This window comes from Bombus terrestris, chromosome 10, assembly GCF_910591885.1.
Source record: "Bombus terrestris chromosome 10, iyBomTerr1.2, whole genome shotgun sequence".
Lineage (NCBI taxonomy): Eukaryota > Metazoa > Arthropoda > Insecta > Hymenoptera > Apidae > Bombus > Bombus terrestris.
The window spans coordinates 7,686,881-7,705,149 of NC_063278.1; the positions used below are offsets into that span (position 1 = coordinate 7,686,881).

At 38.7% G+C, this 18,269-nt stretch overlaps 1 protein-coding gene across 3 annotated transcripts in view; it reads right to left on the minus strand.

Moving 5' to 3' along the window:
* The window catches only part of LOC100643169 (bifunctional heparan sulfate N-deacetylase/N-sulfotransferase), a 368,987-nt gene that overhangs the window by 54,254 nt on the left and 296,464 nt on the right, over window positions 1-18,269 (minus strand). For all 3 annotated transcript variants that reach the window (XM_048409530.1, XM_048409529.1, XM_020864817.2), the window contains one exon: window positions 687-884. In XM_048409530.1, the coding sequence (XP_048265487.1) occupies window positions 687-884 (198 nt within the window). The remainder of the gene's footprint in view (window positions 1-686; window positions 885-18,269) is intronic.

The following is an 18,269-nucleotide window of genomic DNA, read 5'->3' on the forward strand; positions in this document are numbered from 1 at the left end:
AAAGGAAAGGTAAAAAACAAAAAAAAAAAAAGAAAAAAAGAAAATAATGGAGATCACCATCAGAGAGATAACGAAGTCTATTAGGATACGAACAATATCCTTTTCTACTGAAACATGGGGGAAAAATTTCCTCGTTTCTCGTGCGAAACGCTAACGAGATAAAGTTTTCCCAACCGCGACGAAGCGTCTGTGATCCTTTACTCGGATGGAAAACAAGGGTATCTCACTCGGCATACCGAATACCAATGAATTTTGCTAGTAAAAACTTCGACCACGATAACTAGGGGAAACTATCTATCGGAAAATATCGTTCGGTCTCAATGGAGTTACTCCATATTGCCCTTGTTTCCCCGATATTTACTTGTTAATCAAAAAGTATCGATGTTATAGAAGCTCCGATTGCATGCAAAACTGAAATATGTTTCAAATGGCTAAGAATCATAGCGGTGTAAATTAATCTATCGCTAGCTTTTATAGAACAGACATTTTTCTACATTTATTATTACAAAGAGTCGATTATATCTTGTACCATGACAGAGACTAAGTTAGAACTCGATCAATTTCGAAATTGTTGGAAGTTGAACTAGGCGAGTGAATTTAAACTCTCAATATCTTTACGCACACCGCTGTGATCTCCAATCTACCAGATTTTCAGATGTTTGAGACGAAAGATTCGCCGTACTCACTTGATTCGATTGGAGACGAGTAGTTCAGCTATGTTCTTGCCTAGCATGGAATATAGCGTTTCTACGAAGACCAAAACTTTTGGATCCGTCCTCAAACGAGCTTCGCTACGATGATCCGGCGCCGAGGGCAATCGCGTTGCGCCTCTCAACGTCGAACACCTGATTGCTGGCTCTGGTCTAGTATCTCGACGAATCAGACTGAAACAAAATAGAAAATTTTCAGTTACAGTCGATCAATGTAAGATCTTTCGTGGCTAGACATGTTCAGAATAATGGATATTAATTTATTCGTTGTTAAAAATTAATATAGTACAAAGTATAGCTACTAACGATAAGCGTTAGTTTGCTTGCAATATCTGGACCATCAACATACAGGGTGTAGCAGAACATGACCCATTGCGGGGATAATCAATCATGAAAAAACGATGAAAAAAATTTGTATAAACATATGTTACATCCGTCTTCTTTTACGAGATATAACGAATTTTCTGTTTTGATTTTGCGGAAGATGTTCAGAGTGACCACTTTGCATTTCGGGGCAAACCTGATGTTTCCCGAATTTGTTGAGAAGACTTAAGTCCGAACCTTAGTATTTCAACATCTTCAATATGTGACAGATGGAACATATGTTTATAGGAATATTTTTCATTGTTTTTAAATTCTACGATCAGCTCCCGAACTACTCCCATGCGTTCTGTTACGCACTGTGTATACCAAGTTAGACGAAAACCTTGGTAACATTACAATAATATATAAATTTATAAAATAAAAAGTATAATATAATATAATATAATACGTATTTCTTATAAATTTATCTCAACAATGGAGGCCAGTTTTCTTTTTTTCAAAATTCCACTATATTTAGCACGAACGCCTCGTTATCGAGCGTTCCGCTCGAGGAACGAGCCATTTTTTCTTCGTATAACGAGGATAAAGAAGACCAGTGGACGAGATAATGTCGTCGTGTTAGTTGTGTCGCACAAAAGCGGCCGGATTGCTCCACTTGGCATGAATCGCGCGGCATTTTTACGATTACCGATAATCCGTCTGTGTCTCAAAGAGGCCGACAGGGAAGATTCGTTTCGTGGAGAACGATGAAAGAATTCCTTCATCGGGATCGATCGTTACCGAAGCCTGAGTAACTGGAAGCTTTTGAGAAATGCGCCCTTTTCAGCCTTTCGTCTTCAAAGTACTCCTTTTCACCCTTAATCCAGATTTCATCAATCGCATAGATGGGACCATCCGTTTCTGATATGCTTTAAAAGATCATCGGGATCGCCAGATCTTTTTAGTCTTTAGTATGTAAATCAGTTCATAATGTTTAGATCTCCTTGAGGGATTAAATTCCCCTCGAGTTGGAAAATTCGTTGAAAACGTAATGGAAAATAGGAAAGACGAGACTGAATGGAAAAATAGTTTACGGCATGTAGTAAAAGAAAATTGGATTCATTCAGCGACGAAGAAATTATAACTATAAAGGATTTTTATCATCGAGGGACGAAATATCTATTGAATTTTATAGACAATTAATTTATTGCAACACACTTAATTCCGTGTAATTAAGATTGGTATTAAAAGGTTCATCACTATAACGGTATATATCGATCAAACAGTACCACGAGATTTAATCCTTTATCCGATATTCTATCATCATCCTCAAATGAGATTAACGTTGATAAATGGATTAAATTCTACTTAACTATGATCAGGATTTTATTTGATTACGAAGACCAAAATTACAGTTGATTGTAGCTTCCCACTTTAATCGAAAATCTAGAAATTAATAGGTACTTGTCCTCGATACGTTACTCGGTATCAACAGTGCGCTAATACAATTCAACAGCGACTAGTAGATAAAACAAAATTTAAAGTACTTTAAAATATGGCTGCATAAATTCCAAGTCTCGAGGTGCTACAGAAATTTAGTTAAGAATATGAATTGCTGATATCTATGCAAATTCATATCTTCACGAAACACAACTAAAGAAGCGGAACCTAAATAGACTCAACTTCTCGATATTATAACAACAACTTTGTTTTAAATAACTTATATTTACCTATAACACGCACTCTTTATCTACCATTGTTCCAATGTCCCATAAATATATAAACTTTTACATCCGAATTACAAATCTTCCATCGATTCGAAGCACTCAATTCCGCCGGAAGTTTCTGCTTATCCACGATACAGCATTCCATACGCCAGAATTATCGCGGAAACATGTTGTTCGACTCTGGTCAGCCGTTCAGCCAGCGAGGATACACCGTTTTTACATTAATGTCGGTCGTCGACGATGAAATGAAACGAACGAACGTAACAAATTTTTCGTGCCCAGTCTCGCGACACGAAACACTTTAAATCGCGACGAACGAGTCGAGAACGGAAAACTCTCCTCTCCTCTCTCTCTCTCTCTTTCTCTCTCTGTGTTTGTGCGACGCTGTTTCGAGCTTAACGGTGAAACACAGCACGCCTATTTCCGTTCGCAATTTGCCCGACAAAACTCGTCTTGATGTACGTGACCGGTGGCGTAATATCGCGCTGTTTGCCTCGTAATGCCGGAGGTCCGGTTTATCGATCACTCTCGACTCGACTGTGACTTTGTGGCGAAAGGGTCGATGGTCAATGGTTTATCGGACGAAGTCTCGCGCCCGACGACGTGCTAATTCCACCCCGCATAATGCATCGTGGCCTTGCACCCTATAGTTACGAGAATTAACATCGGTTAATAGGCGAGGAGATTCTAAGATGCGAAGGTTCTTGTTAACCCATCGGCAGTGTAGCTCGAGAGACACTTACTTAAAATGTCATATATATAGGTTTAAAAATCATAGCAGTGTACTTAGACATCTTGAGAATTGTAATTAATTTTGTGTAGCAATAAACGGAGAATATTATTTTATAAAAAATAGTAGATGACCGACTTCTACACCAATACAATTCTTGGTTCTCTACATGATAAGAGAAACAAGGGAGCAACGTAATAAATGTTATAGAACAAATGCCAAAACCGACGATTGTTTCCTTTCATTCTTATAGCCTAGTCCTACTAACTCTCCATTTTATCTATTCGTCACATGTAGCAAGAGAACATTGTTCTATACAAATACGTATTATAAATTTCGTCATAAGTGATACAACTATTAATGTTTCTTTAAAAGGTAGGAAGCATATCTATTTTTGCCCATTTTTATTATACATCTGAGGTGTATATTACTATACATGTTGGTTTATTAAATAGACGAGTGATAAAATTGTAATAGTCAGTGTATATTAAAGTCACTTTAAATACAAATACACAGATAGTGTATGCCGGTCGTAATCGTCGCTCGCTCAATACTACTGGTCAACTCTACGCTCGCTGTATGATTCGCTATAATGATTCGTCCTAGAGAGCACGTTCGTCTATTTGTATCGACCGATGGTATTGTAAAAAGTTCAAATGTAACTGCGGTTGACGATTCAAAATAACGTTGGCACTCCAAGGCACAACAATATGAGTCTCCTCCGATTCGCGTCTTCCGTTGACTCATGTGCCGCTACACATATGATAGCAGGATGCCAAGAAATCTTGACTCAAATACTTGGATTAATTTCAATTTTTAGAATAGAAAGAAATCATATTTACCAAGAATTACGTGGCACAATGCAATAATTTATACACTACGATTACTTAAAAATTTCAAAATAAAAAAGAAACGAGTCTTTGACGTCTCGAGTTCCGCGCCATTAGACGGAAACGCGAGAATCGTGCGGACTTCCGAGCGGTCTAGAATGGAATCGAATCGCCACCGGCGAAATCTACATCCATAATCGCCGGTATGAAATTCAAATCGAATCTTTTGTGCGATGCGGCACTCGGCCCCGCAGCTCCGCGAACTTTCCGCACAAGTTTTCCCTTGAAAGGAGAAACGCCGCGGAAAGTATGCGGCGTACACTTCGCGGCCAGCATTCAGGGCGTCGTGAACTTCGAATATTTGAAATACTTGAGGCACTTCTTGCCCGGGAAATTATAGAACGCCCTTCTATGCGACGTCGTTCGATACACGCTTCTATCAGAGGCCATTACTATCACGTAAAAATACGAGTATTAATCCTACGTTGAAGTCCTACCAATGATAGTCTCTTTTCATAGCTTTTAAAACGTATAATGTGAAATATATTGGTACGAAAATTTGTTTCACTTATGAAACAGTGATTTTTTAATATATAGAATTTATCTTTTCATCCATGAAACAATAAATCTTCAATGAGACGTCTTAAGACTGGAATCCTGGAGTGTAGAAATAGTCTGATGGAACTTGATCTAACTAAATGTATTTTAGTAAGATTTCCGCATGGTATAAAAAATGCACTTGTAAATTATTTAATATTAACTTTAACGTCGTAACTAAAATTCAGAATCTTGGAGTTATTATTGGTAATACGCTAACAATTAATAATACGCTCACATTACAAACATTGTAACCATTTCATCCCGAATTCTTGGATTCTTGAAACGCAGCTGCACTGACAGAGACTCGAGAACTGTAATCCTACGATATAAATCACTCTTCCTTCTTCGCATGAAATATGGCTCATTAATCTGGCAATCTTGTTTAGTCAAACATTGCAGCCAGCTTGGAAGAATGCAGCCTTACTTCCTACGATATCTATCTTAAAAAACTGATCAACCGTTAAAAATAAAAGGCCACGATTATAAATCAATGATAACCGAATCTAACTTTTAGCCACTCGTTATCAAAAGATCTGTCGCAGATGCAATTTTTCTATATAAAATTTTTAACGATTACGTAAACTGCATTGAGCTCTTGAGTTTTATCAACTTCCATACACCACCGTGTTTTATCACATCATTAAAGTTTCATTGTGCGAACACTCTCACTTCCAAATTCGAACACATCAATACCATAAATAGAATACGCGATTAAGCGATAACATTTACAATTCGGTAGATTTTTGGTTCTCTACAATCCAAGGATTTAGGACTTCAACGCATAAAATATTGGACACGCGTCTATATCTGTTTTTTTTTTTTAATTTTATTGAAATTTTATTTGAATAAATTAAATTCAACGCAAAATATTCTATTTCATAAAATTTGGTTTTGAAGTACTTCGTTACAGTTTGCATTTGGTAATTTAGACGATAAAGTCGTGGGTGATGCTTATAGAAAATAAATTAACATTAAGTATCTTTCAACGCCATTTCATTGAAAAAATTAAATAATTTTTTCTAACGTTTGAATAGTTTAAAACGCTTCGTACGATTGTTTCCGAAACTTGTATAACATCACACTTAGTTGCACATCTGCTACACGTTTTACTAGCGCGTCCTTTAATCTTCCTGGTAAGCGTTCTATGTTAAATGCAGAATTACATGAAACTAGACAACTACTACTGTAACATTACACTTGCACCGCGTGTTTCTATGAATAGGTAGCATTACCAAGAAGGTAGCTAAAGTACTCGTACAATCCTCACTAATTTTATCTCAAACAAGCCCTCCAATCCACTAATATTCGGAACTCTGAACGTAAACGTTGGACATCCGTTAAAATCGTCAGTTAAATAATTTATCATTATGTTCTAAAGATTTCAAGCCACAAATGAATACCTTTGCCTTCTGCTCGATTGAATTACCACCGAGTATTAATTACTGCCGAGATATTTTCTCCAACTAACTCTATACTCCATTAATCCAAACGAAAATCAGTCGTCAAACACCAGCAGCGTGATTTAAACTCTATGAAAGAAGAGCAGATCACCTGTAAAGGTCGACAATTATAACACTATACGATAGACATCCATAATTCATAATTTCTACACTTTGACACTTTTATCATTCGCTAATTCATTAATAAAATTCACCAATATCATAAATTGGACTTCGATCGCTAACTTAATTCCTCGCATTTATATCCACGCAAGAATTAAACACAGGCGCAAAAGTATACCACAATTTAAGTGTATCAAAAGCGGTATACGCACAGGAGAATCAATAAGAGAATCTCCATGGCGCCACGAGTTTGATAGAAGGCTGCGATGCGACTTAAACTCGATTAAAGAGAAGCAGGTAACCCGTAAAAGCTCGAGACTCAGCTTCATATCCAGAAAGATCCATGCGCGTGGTTCACGTGTAAGCTTTCGAATAGGCCACTAATCTGGTTCGAGAGATACGGAACCTCATCCTATCGTGCATCACGGTGTGGCTGTACCTGGCGAGTAAGCCTATTAGCGTTGCAGGCTTATTAGTGGATGCCATCTGACCCAAATTCCACGTTTCCATCGGCTGGACCTGGTGGATATACTTAATACGAATTTACGATAACCGTATCGCGATCAAGCGGTAGACAAACGCGGGAAATTCGAATTCTCAAAGTATCTTCGAGATAGTTTGAACGAAGAAGAATCGTTAAAGCGTATTGGTTGACGCGTTATGATACGAATATTCGTTAAATGGGACACGCGCTCGCTTTTCTGCCGGCGTTCCACCATGGCGGAAGCTCTTTATTATCGTCGATGATCGATCGCTCCTGCTTTCTACCCGTAATTGATATTACCTTGATATTACCTCGAGTCGAGCCGTTTGCTTTCTCCCTTTCGCTGTTCGCTGCCTCCAGCTATTCCTCTTCACGTGCAATTTTTAACGAAGAATTATTTTAAAGAGAGGAAGGACCGAGGTATTCGATTACTGTGTTTGGGTATTTCCATGAACGAACTGGCAGGTATTTTGAATCGAATCTTAATCTTTTGCTGTTTGATTGTTTAGAATTCGAAATCTCTGTAGTTTGACAATTGCTGATTTCAATAAATAATAAATTAATGTCAACCTGTTGACGAACGATCTTTTGGTAACCACTCTATTACCGTGACAGTGTACCGAATAAAAAATTGCAGGAATATTATACATAATATGTATTTAGTAATACTCGACCCAATGAATTTCAAGAAAAATAATTCGTAGTTTATTATCTTCTCCGATATTAACGAGGAAAAAGAAGAATTACCAATTATTATAAACAGCTTGTTTGATAGTAGTACCATAGCATTTATACTGTGACCATTATTCAAGAAGAAGTTCGAAAGTCGCCCGATTATTCTACTCAAAATAACCAATGAAAAAATACGAACAACGAAACGTTAGAAAAGTCTACGTGATCCATAATGAACTTCAAACTTTGATCATCACGCGGCAAGAAGTTCGAAGAACAACTGACCTTCGAGCGCCAACGATGAATAGCCATGTACTTACAATGAGCATGTACTTACAATGTACGATTGGAATTATTCAACGTGTTCGTCACGGAATTCAACGCTTTAGTTAACAAAATCGACCTCGATAGTATGATTACTTAAGGTGGTACATCAACGAAATACCTGCCTTCTGGGTTGCATCAACATCCTTGTAAATCTCCGGTAAGAGTTTCCGCCGGCTTACTCGCGTTTCTCGTTAACTTTGCAGCCCCTTGTCAATAATTACCGAGCGAAGTAACCAGCGAACGGGAAATTTTCTTCTGGTCCGTTCTTCTCTGCCACGGAACGCGTTCGTGCGTTTCTAACACATTCACCATGCGTCTTTCTGTAGGGTAAGATCGTCCGAAGAACGTATCTACCGATAAGTAATACGTCGAGGCCTGTGGATTGGCATATTCGAATGTTTATTCTCTGGACTGTTTTATTTTTATATTTTTGCAATTATTTGGAATTATCTGCAATTATTTTTATAAACAGTTTCGTCGGTAGTTTAGTTTTCAGCATTTACTTATTCCAATGTTCTGTATAGAATATTGTTACGTTGGAATTTGCGATTTTTTCCATTTTTTATTTAGCTATTGTAAAAGGGAATCGTGATTGTAAAAAGCATGGCGAAATATTAAACAACAAAGTATTAATACGAAACACATAACACGTCATAAAAGGGGTAACAATATTTCTGCCTGCGCTCTGACAAACGCATGCCAATATTAACCCTCTGTTGGCGAACTGGGTCGTTTATGGCCAAACGCAATTTCCTTACTGTTTTGGGCTTCCAAAAAATCCAACAAATTCTGGAATGTTTATCAATGTCTCTGCTATATTGTATAACCATTTATTAAAGTGCAATGTTCAACACATTTTTGGATAAAAATAGAAATTGCTTTCAAAGAAATTCAATAGAGTCCACAGAATTATTCGAATGTCATACGTTATTAACTAGAAGTTTTAATTAAACATTGAACTACTAAAGAAACTACCGTGATTTTCAGCAAGTATAATCGCAACGTATAATCGTCGACGAAGTTAATTATTTGAAACAAATATTTTTAATAAACGTAGAAATTCTTTCCACGAGAGACTCAAGGAGGAAATTCCACCCAGGACGTCGACAACATAAATACGGCAGGAGCTGATTCAGCACATTAAAATAAGACGAAAAGTTCAAATAAACATTTGTGTTGTAACAGTTGCTTCCCTGTCTTCAGAGAAATTGCTCGAAGCGAACAGGTCCAGCTTCGATAGAAGCATGTGAATGCATCGCGTAGACAGTCGAACTTGTTCGAACAACTTACACGAATTCGTCTGCAACTTTGATCGTTGTGTTGATGAAGAGTCTCAACATTGCCAACTGACGTTCAATAAACGAGAGATTTTAAAAAATTGTTGATCTAAGCAATGTCTAACATCACGCAAAATAAGCCGTAACTCGAAAACAAGATCGTATCAAGCATATGTTGTACGAATTTTTCTTCTTGTTTCAGTACGCTGAATCAGTTACCTATCTTCTCGCAATTTCTCACTTATTCTATAGTATAATTCACCGATAGAAGATTAATATTGCAGATATAACCTGGATAAAAATTCAATGCAAGCCGCAAAATACATTCCGATGAAATAAAAGTTTCAAATCGTAGAACTTTGAAAGAAACTACCCGGACTGTATGGAAGCATCATTTTCCTTTGCCACCCGTTTGCCACCCTCTCGAATTCAATCGGGAATTCATGCGCAAACTCAGCCAAACAGAAGCTCCGCCAAATGTATGTATATTTCCCGATTTAATATCACCCCTGGAAGGCGAACGCGCGTAAAATCGACGCGGCTTCGTTTCTATTGATGCGTTTAGAGGCGAGTCAGCCTGCCGGAAACGAGGTGTTTCATCGAGATGGTAAGAGAGCCAAGCCCGGCTCGGGATATAGATTCGTAGAAACGAGAAAACGAAAAAGCAAATGGCGAACAGGGGATTGATATCAGGGCAAACTGGCTGAAGAGTAATTCGATTATCCGCACGAAAAGTACGGAGGCGTTGTTATATGAGGCGGTAACTCGACGCGATCTACGACGCACCCTCGCTCTACGCCACGTTCCAAGCAATACTCGATGTAATTTAATCGGCTGTCGATAGGCGACAATGGCGTCCCTCCGTAATCTAAAATTGCTTCTCGAGGACCGCTTTTATTAGACGTCCTGTTGTTTCCGTGTTCGTCGTTATGGGCATCCTTAACTTTCTCTACCGTGAAACTAATATATTTAATAAGTGAAAAGCTAAGCGATGGGAAGGGCGAGGAGAGTTGTTACATAGTTATATCAGATAAATAATTAGGTTGAACAGCAAATTGCAAGCTTACAAAACAGCCGAAACTAGAATTTTCTAAGAATCATCGTGTATTTTTATATTACAGTACACTTCTTACGACATATGTGTGCATACTATCTACTTATCTTTTAAATATTTCTGTCTTTATGTGTTGCACTTTTACATTCTAATTTTATTGTTTTATTTCGTTTTCTCCTTCAACATTCTTATCATTCTCATTCTTAGTCTTCTCCTGAAAAGATAAAAATTCGCTAGACCAATTTTAACACGGGTTGCCAGATACGATAGAATCTTCGTCGAATGTGCATATTTGTCTGAAGATGTATAGTACAGCCTGTTGTTGTTCGAGGTCTGGCGATTTTCTTTGGCTTTCCGCGAAGCAATGTTACAGAAAAAGAAATAGGAGTTGCCAGGTTATTTATAGAGGTTGGAACCGAGCTTCACCGTCGGCTATCCGCCTCTCAAATTAATGGAAGACGGCAGTGTTGAGTATGAATTATGTCTAAACTGGAGTTTCTTAAACTGGTTTGCTGAAGTGGCGTACATAAGTGGGTCTACAGAGCTTGATAGAATATGATGGCTGCTGCGGATGGTCGGTAAAACGAGAATGGTTTGCACGTCTGGACTTGACTAATTGCAAGCATCAAAAGGTTTCTTCGCTATTTACCCTGACATTCAAGGAATTTGTGATACGCTTTGCCAACATGTGTGAATCTCAGGCTTCTTACTCTTCGTTGTTTCAATTTATACTTTGGCCAATGAAATATCATTGAATATTTGACCCTTAATCGTAACGAATGATTCCAATCTGAGATTATAAATTGCTATTATAAGGTTCATTGTACGTTATGAGAACGACATTAGGACAACCAGGGGAGTCTCGTCTAAGATAGGATAAAGAAGTAGAGTAATCTAAGGTCTCGCAATAGCAGTTAAGAGTTAAATACTTTAATTCTTACATAAACGGTTATGGCACTCGACGAATTAATTCATTAGGAGATGATATATAATCTAGTAACTTGTAGATGGAAAATTGAATACAATATACAGAGGGGTTGGTAACTGGTGGTACAATCGGAAAGGGGGTGATTCTACGCGAAAAAAGAAGTCGAAAATATAGAATAAAAGTTTTTCGTTTGAGGCTTTGTTCTCGAGAAAATCGAAATTGAATTGAATTGAAATAAAAGATTATTGTAGCCTTTCATATTTTAAAACAATCGAATACGTTAGAAAGTGTTTATAGAAATTTAATTAGAAGAGCAGAAGTATGTGTTCGGCAGAATGGGCAACATTTTCAGCAATTTTTGTAATAATAAACTTTATGATTACTTCATATTATTTCATTATGTATTCCTAATTTTCCGTTACGGTAAAAACAAACTTAAACTGCGATAGTATCCATCGAGACAACGATCCACAGTGAGATCCGTTATACCGAGACGTGATAAAGTGCACGCGTACCGAGCGAAAATTCAAAGTCGATTTTCTCGAAAACAAAGCCTCAAACGAAAAATTTTTATTCTATATTTTCGACTTCTTTTTTCGCGTAGCATCACCCCCTTTCCGCTTGTACCACCAGTTACCAACCACCCTGTATATTTTTGATTTCTAAACCCAGCTTGAAAACTAAGACCGAGCAACCGTATGTTTTTACGTATAACTGGAAAACTAAGCTCATTTAAAATGTTAAACTTTACAACATATTTCAAAATCATCGACATCCGAGAGAAAGTAGCCGTCCGACAAGTTTGCCAAAAATTATTTTTCCAAATTTCCTGCGGTTTCGCGCGGAAACCTCTGCTATCGTTACATTTCTTTGTTGATGCTCTATGAAAAATCAAAAAGACACGCCGCTCATGGTATCCGTCGCCTTGCACATTGCATCAAAATCTAGCCGTATTTGTTCCCTTCTTATTATTATAGAAAGCTATAATGTATCGAACAATTCTATCCTACATTTGCGATACACTGTTTTATAGTCGATAGCAGGGTGAACATTTCCTCGATACCAAACTTTACGTATCTCTTTCAAAATTCTTTACATTAAACTGAGGTTGACGAACGACGAATCCAGCTTAATTTCGAGCAATTGACGCTGGCTGAAACAGACGGAGTCTGGATTCCGCGAGGTTGTTTTAACTTTGCAACGCACGCAACTGCAAGGGGCCAGCCTCGTTGCACGGTGACGACATTCTCCGCTCAGGTTACACGGGGCAAAACGTTCCGCGCGGAAAGTACCGATTAGGATCCATTAGCATCGTGTCCCGGCCCGAGAAATTCTCGTGGCTCTAACGAGAAAGCATGCACATGGAAAATACGCTTGCCGTGGCCTCACTTCTACGCCACACACGTGTGCATCATTGGATAATTCGAATGATTAATCGTCCACTCCCTATATCCCTTTTCCTGGTTCGTTGTAAATGGTAAACGCGATGATACAGAGCGTGCCGAGGGAATCCTCTTTCGTCAAGAGGACGAGGATCAAAGTGATTATTAAGCGTTTAACTATTTATGGGAGGTTGAAATGTAAAAGAGCGTAGAGATCCTATGCAATATGCAAAACTATACGAGATATCGAATGTCAAATGTAAAAAGCCGTAAAATGTAAATAATAAAATTATATTTCTCAGTATACTCTATCAAGCACGATCTGCTTTAACTGATTATTATCAGAGCTAGTGTATACGGTTCCTCGATTTTATACATGTATAACGTTACCAGGATTATTGCGCATAGTTGTAGTATCGCGGAATTGGATTAAACAAACAAAATAGTATTCGCAAAATTTTGCCAAGTGTTTAAATGTGTCATAAATAAATTTGAAAAATTCTATATAATAAGCTGTATAATATACCATATCACGATATATTACAGCTCGAATAACCGTAAAGTAAGTGGAGCATATTGAAAAGCTTGAAACTTTTAATAGTTCATAGTTAGAGAGCAATTTTCATGTACTCGAAAACCGATCAAAATCACTCGAATATCTCAGCTTCAATCGTGCTCAGCATCCAATAAATTCTCTATAACCAATAACGAAGGTAAACCAATGAATAAAAGCGAAATAAAACATGCAGCTGAAAATCTCCATATGCGGAACCACGATAATAAGCGTATTCGCAATCCCATCGGGCTTGCGAGCTTCCCAAAGTCGTTTGGCACGAATGTCGATGGACAGTGAGCACAACGGGTACCGCCGTAAAGTCTCTATTTCTCGTTTCTATTCTGCGTTTACTGCGGTTGGTCCGAAACCGTATTATTCCAGTCTCATCGTTGTCCGCGGTTTTTACGAGCGTCCCGTACGCGAATTCCCGCTTCTATCAGCCGCATCACATTGGCACGCGTTGTTTTCTGCGTCTGAAAGAGGCCGAGGCGCGCATACGCGCGAGGGTGAACGAACTTCCGCGCAAAGATATACTGTTACCGTCACGAAACGCGATACGCAATTCGTTCGCCTTTAAAACCGCGGCAAGAACGTTTCTGCGATGCTTAACCCCTCGCTCTTGGGAATCGTACTCGTGGAAAAACTGGTAGAAGCGGTTGTTTATCGCTGCAAGTTGAATTTTCAGAATGCATCAGGTTAAAGGGATTATCTTTTCATTTTTCGCGCAGATAGCGCGTGTTCATAGTTACAAACCGCTTTATCTCTAATTGGTATTCAAGGTCCTTTGGGAGTAGTTTGGGAGTACTGGCCTTGTAGTAGAGTTTGCAGCCGTGGAGCAATTGTAATGTTTCGAATTTAGGGAACTCGAGGAGTTCCACTTGATGCTAAACTCTGTAAAGTTCTTATGCTTGTGATGCACGAATTTCGAAGTGTCACTTGTTGATTTAATGAGATTGCTGGATACGTGGAAATGAGAGAAGTAACAGTTAATATAATATCCTTGAATAAATGGAAGCGCACACCTTACAACTCGGAGCAAACTCGTAGATTACGGTAAAAATGGTAGTAAAATCGACATGGCAGCATCTATTCTCGATTGAAGGGCGCATAAAACGCGATCGAGGAACGCTTTTAACAAGCATCGTCTTTCGTCCTCCACTCACGAACGGTATCGCCGGCGGAATTACGAAAGTTTTTCCACTCTTCGGATGTAAAAAAGTTTCGCCAACAATGCTCTCCTGGCAAATTACCGGAAGTACCGCGAGCATACCCACCCATCCTCGAATCCACCCGCTGTATCCGTTTTTTCGTTAGACCAGTACTCGTGCTTTTCCCTCCATTCTTTCTTTCTTTCTCTCTCTCTCTCTCTTTTTTTTATCTAGTGTCGATAGCTGTTCGACAGAAAACGTACGCCGACTGGTTGCGAGCTTCTAGCTGCAGGATCCTACAAACGATGGCAACGCACGCGAGTCCACAGCTCGGCGGCGCCAGGTGCGATAAAACCCTGGCTGGACTTCTTTCCAACGACTACAGCGTTCTCTGGATTTCGATGCAGAATGGTGGAATAAATCTGGCGATTTTGCTGCAACTACACGCGATACTCGTAGATCAAAACCTCATTAATTTCTTTCTCTCTCTCTCTCTCTCTCTCTCTCGGTATGTTCGGAATGGTGAAGGGTATTTTTAGCTTTATTTTGAATATGTGAGATATTTTATAGTGGAGATGTGTATACGTGAATGGTGCGTTTTGGATGCTGCAAGTGGAAGTTTGAGCGCTTTGTGTTTGGAACGGTAATTCGACTTTGGGAATTTTGTATTTATTTCTCAATGAAATATTTCACAGTGACCATTCTTTGGCTAATTTCCGCGAAAGAATTTTTATTTAATTTCCAAATCTTGCGATATTAACTGTAACACAGAATAATATAATATATCGAGATTAGCAGATGTAAAGCAACAGAAAAGGAGCAATTCTGCTTATAAATTTTATTATAGAATTCCATCGTATTCTATTATATTGAAAACAAAATGATGAAAGCTCTATTACAAAAATAGTTCGCACCGTAAAAATTCCCACTCTTAAGCAAATATTCTGTCTGTTCTCCAAACAAAATAAAATTCCATTTAAATTTACTCTTCGATACCTCTCGACGCTGCGGAATCCACGAAATACGATACGTTAAGCAACTATTGGATGGAAATTCGTCATCGAGAGGTGAAACCCCCCAGTGAAACCCATCGAAGCCCTAGGGCGGATGTTTTCGGGTTCAGAGCCTGGAAAGCGCTTGACTTGCGGTGATAATCCACGATCGAGCCGAAAATGACTGGTTCCCTTGGTCCAACGCGGTAATTCCAGCTAGTCGACAATTTAGGCACACCGAGGTTAATTCGATCTTTTGTCGAGCATTCTCTCTCTCTCTCTCTCTCGCTCTGCAGCCGCTCTCTCGACATCGAAACGGTAGCAATTCCGCGCAACGGTAATTCGGTTGGCAACTCCGCGGCTCCCGATCGACGCATTTTCGTATACACCAGTGGCTCGAGTTATTGGATTACGGCATTTGATCGGCTAGTCGAATTACTTGACTATTTGCACAGGCTTAATCGATAATGACCCCGTAGAATTTGTCGGTCCCGGCGCGGCTTCTATCCCGAGCGTTAATGTCGCCGAACAAAAGAGACTCTCGCAACGGTGAACGAGTAATAGCCACCATGATCCAGAATCTCGGATATCTTTTTTAGTTAGTAAAATTACTCTATAATTTCCGTTGTATGATATTTTACCATTTCTGTGCTTTGTTTTCCATCATTACCGTTATTTTTAGTTTAAGGAGAAATAATTTGGGCAATTCAAGGCAAAATCGTATAGCTTTTTGATTGCAGAGTTTGTTCATATCATGGTATGGTTTCTTGATTTCGCTTTGTAATTTATTAGTTCATTTTATGTTGTTGTAATTGAGTTGGATTCTTCCACTTGTTTCTCTCTTTTATTTCCTGTTTTAATTTCTCACAATTTCCAATCGACGAATAGAACAATCGAAATCGCGCATAATCTTCCCCTTTCAAAGTAACGCAATCAGCAGGTATTCAAAGCACAATACAGTCACTCAATTTAAACCACAGCGTAAAACCTGACGCCCCGCAGAAAGCGAATTTAATATATTCCGAATCGAAACACGATCCATTCTGCAGGATTGAAATATTCCATAAGAAAACGTGGCTTTACTCTCGCTCTATTCGAACCACCCCATCGTGAAACCACCTCGTCCTCCAAGGAGTAAGTAGCACGAGGAGCTGACTTCTATATACATACATATATACCAGGAACCGACTTCAATTCTCGAGTCACGATGAGAAGCAAGACTTTCCTGTAGTGGCATAAACGGTGAGTACTGCACCCTGGAGGCAGGTCACCGCGGACGAACGAAAAAGGGGGTTCGAAGTCGAAGAAATCGAGAACGTGCTCCATGGAACCACAGAGAACATAACTGAGGGATCGTAGATGGAAGGGAAGTTCCGAACTTGTGGTAGTTCTACTACATTCGCTACCAAGGGGATTTTCACTCAGGATAAGTCTCATAAGCATTCGTTCGATTATGTCTTCACAGATACAACAATTGACCTGGCTGTTACTCTACTTCTATTTCATTCCTGACCCATTATCTCTCTCTCTCTCTCTCTCTCTCTCTCTCTGTTCTGTATATATTCCTTATCTACTGGCAAACATACGTATTCGTCGCTATACTCCTTATGCAATGACTATATTATCTACTACTATTTATTAACTACACTAAATCAAATATTATAAGATATATTTATAGATTCACTGGAAATCCACTGCAGGCTATCAATTATTTAAATCACGCTTTATAGAATATTATACTGTATATTACAGAATATTCAATGTAGAATACGTAAATTATTAGCAGACTGCGGATATTTCTTACAAATGAAACTGAACAAATGGAATGTAAGTAGATTTCGTTTTACGAGCAAACTTTCTAACGAAAAGTTTTCTTCGGAAATTTGATCTAATTTTATATATTACGCACACTCGTAAAAATAAAAATTGGCAGTTTAGTAACTACACCAAGATCCAAATGTTCGGTTTTGAACTATAGATTTAAGAATTATCTCGACTATAACAACGAACCTTTCTAGGTACGTTTGTGGTTAATTCACTTTACTATACATCTATTGCTAGAATTCTTTCATTCTGGTACAATAAACGTATATATTTAAATAAAACAAAAAGGCTGACGCGTCCACTAATATATCTCTTATTATCTGTATAATTCTTTTATATTACAAACTGTTGTACTGGGTGTTCTTTGTCTTTTTCGGTGAAATCCATTCGTAATTGCGACTTGGCTGAAAAATAAATTTCTGACCTCGCTTATCCGAAGAAAAATTTTTCGAGTTACACAAATACCCTGTTCTTTGTTAAATGTCAGCGCAGTAGCTGACGAAATGAAAAGGAGAATAAATGATCTCTTTACGACGTCACCGTGTGTGGTTAGACAGAGAAATAAATATTCGAGATACTTGAACTGAGCCAGCGAGTAAGGAAAATACTAACAAAGATTTGATAGACTGACTTTTACTCATCACCTGATATTACTTCTCAGGAAAAAACTGCACGTTATATGCATTTTTTTTAAATCTGTATCTCACAAATCTTCACTTAAGTGCCCCATCATAAGGCAGCGCCACAAAGTAATTCCCGCCGCCTCGAAATCAGTTTCACTGGACATCGGTAAATTGCCGGATATTAACCTCTTCCCGCTGCTCTTTCATCCCTTATCAACCCTTCTAACTATCCCAGCCGATTGCTGGTTACACGATGATTTGATCTTCCCACCGCTCTTCTGTTTTTTCCTCGCCCTTTTCTCCACCGTTGAAGAGGATTTTGAGATAAGTGTTGAGGAAAAAGCTTCGGTGCAATTTGTCGGCTGCCAACGTCGGTCACGTTTCTCGAGAAACGATGCGGTGGTTCCGGTCGCGAGAATTGTGCGGACACGTCGGAAACGAACGCGACGAAACGCAGTTGCTGAGAAGAATGAAGAGTCTACGGGTGGATAGGTCGCGACGAGACTTCCGCTGAGAAGAGAGTGAAATATCGACCCGACG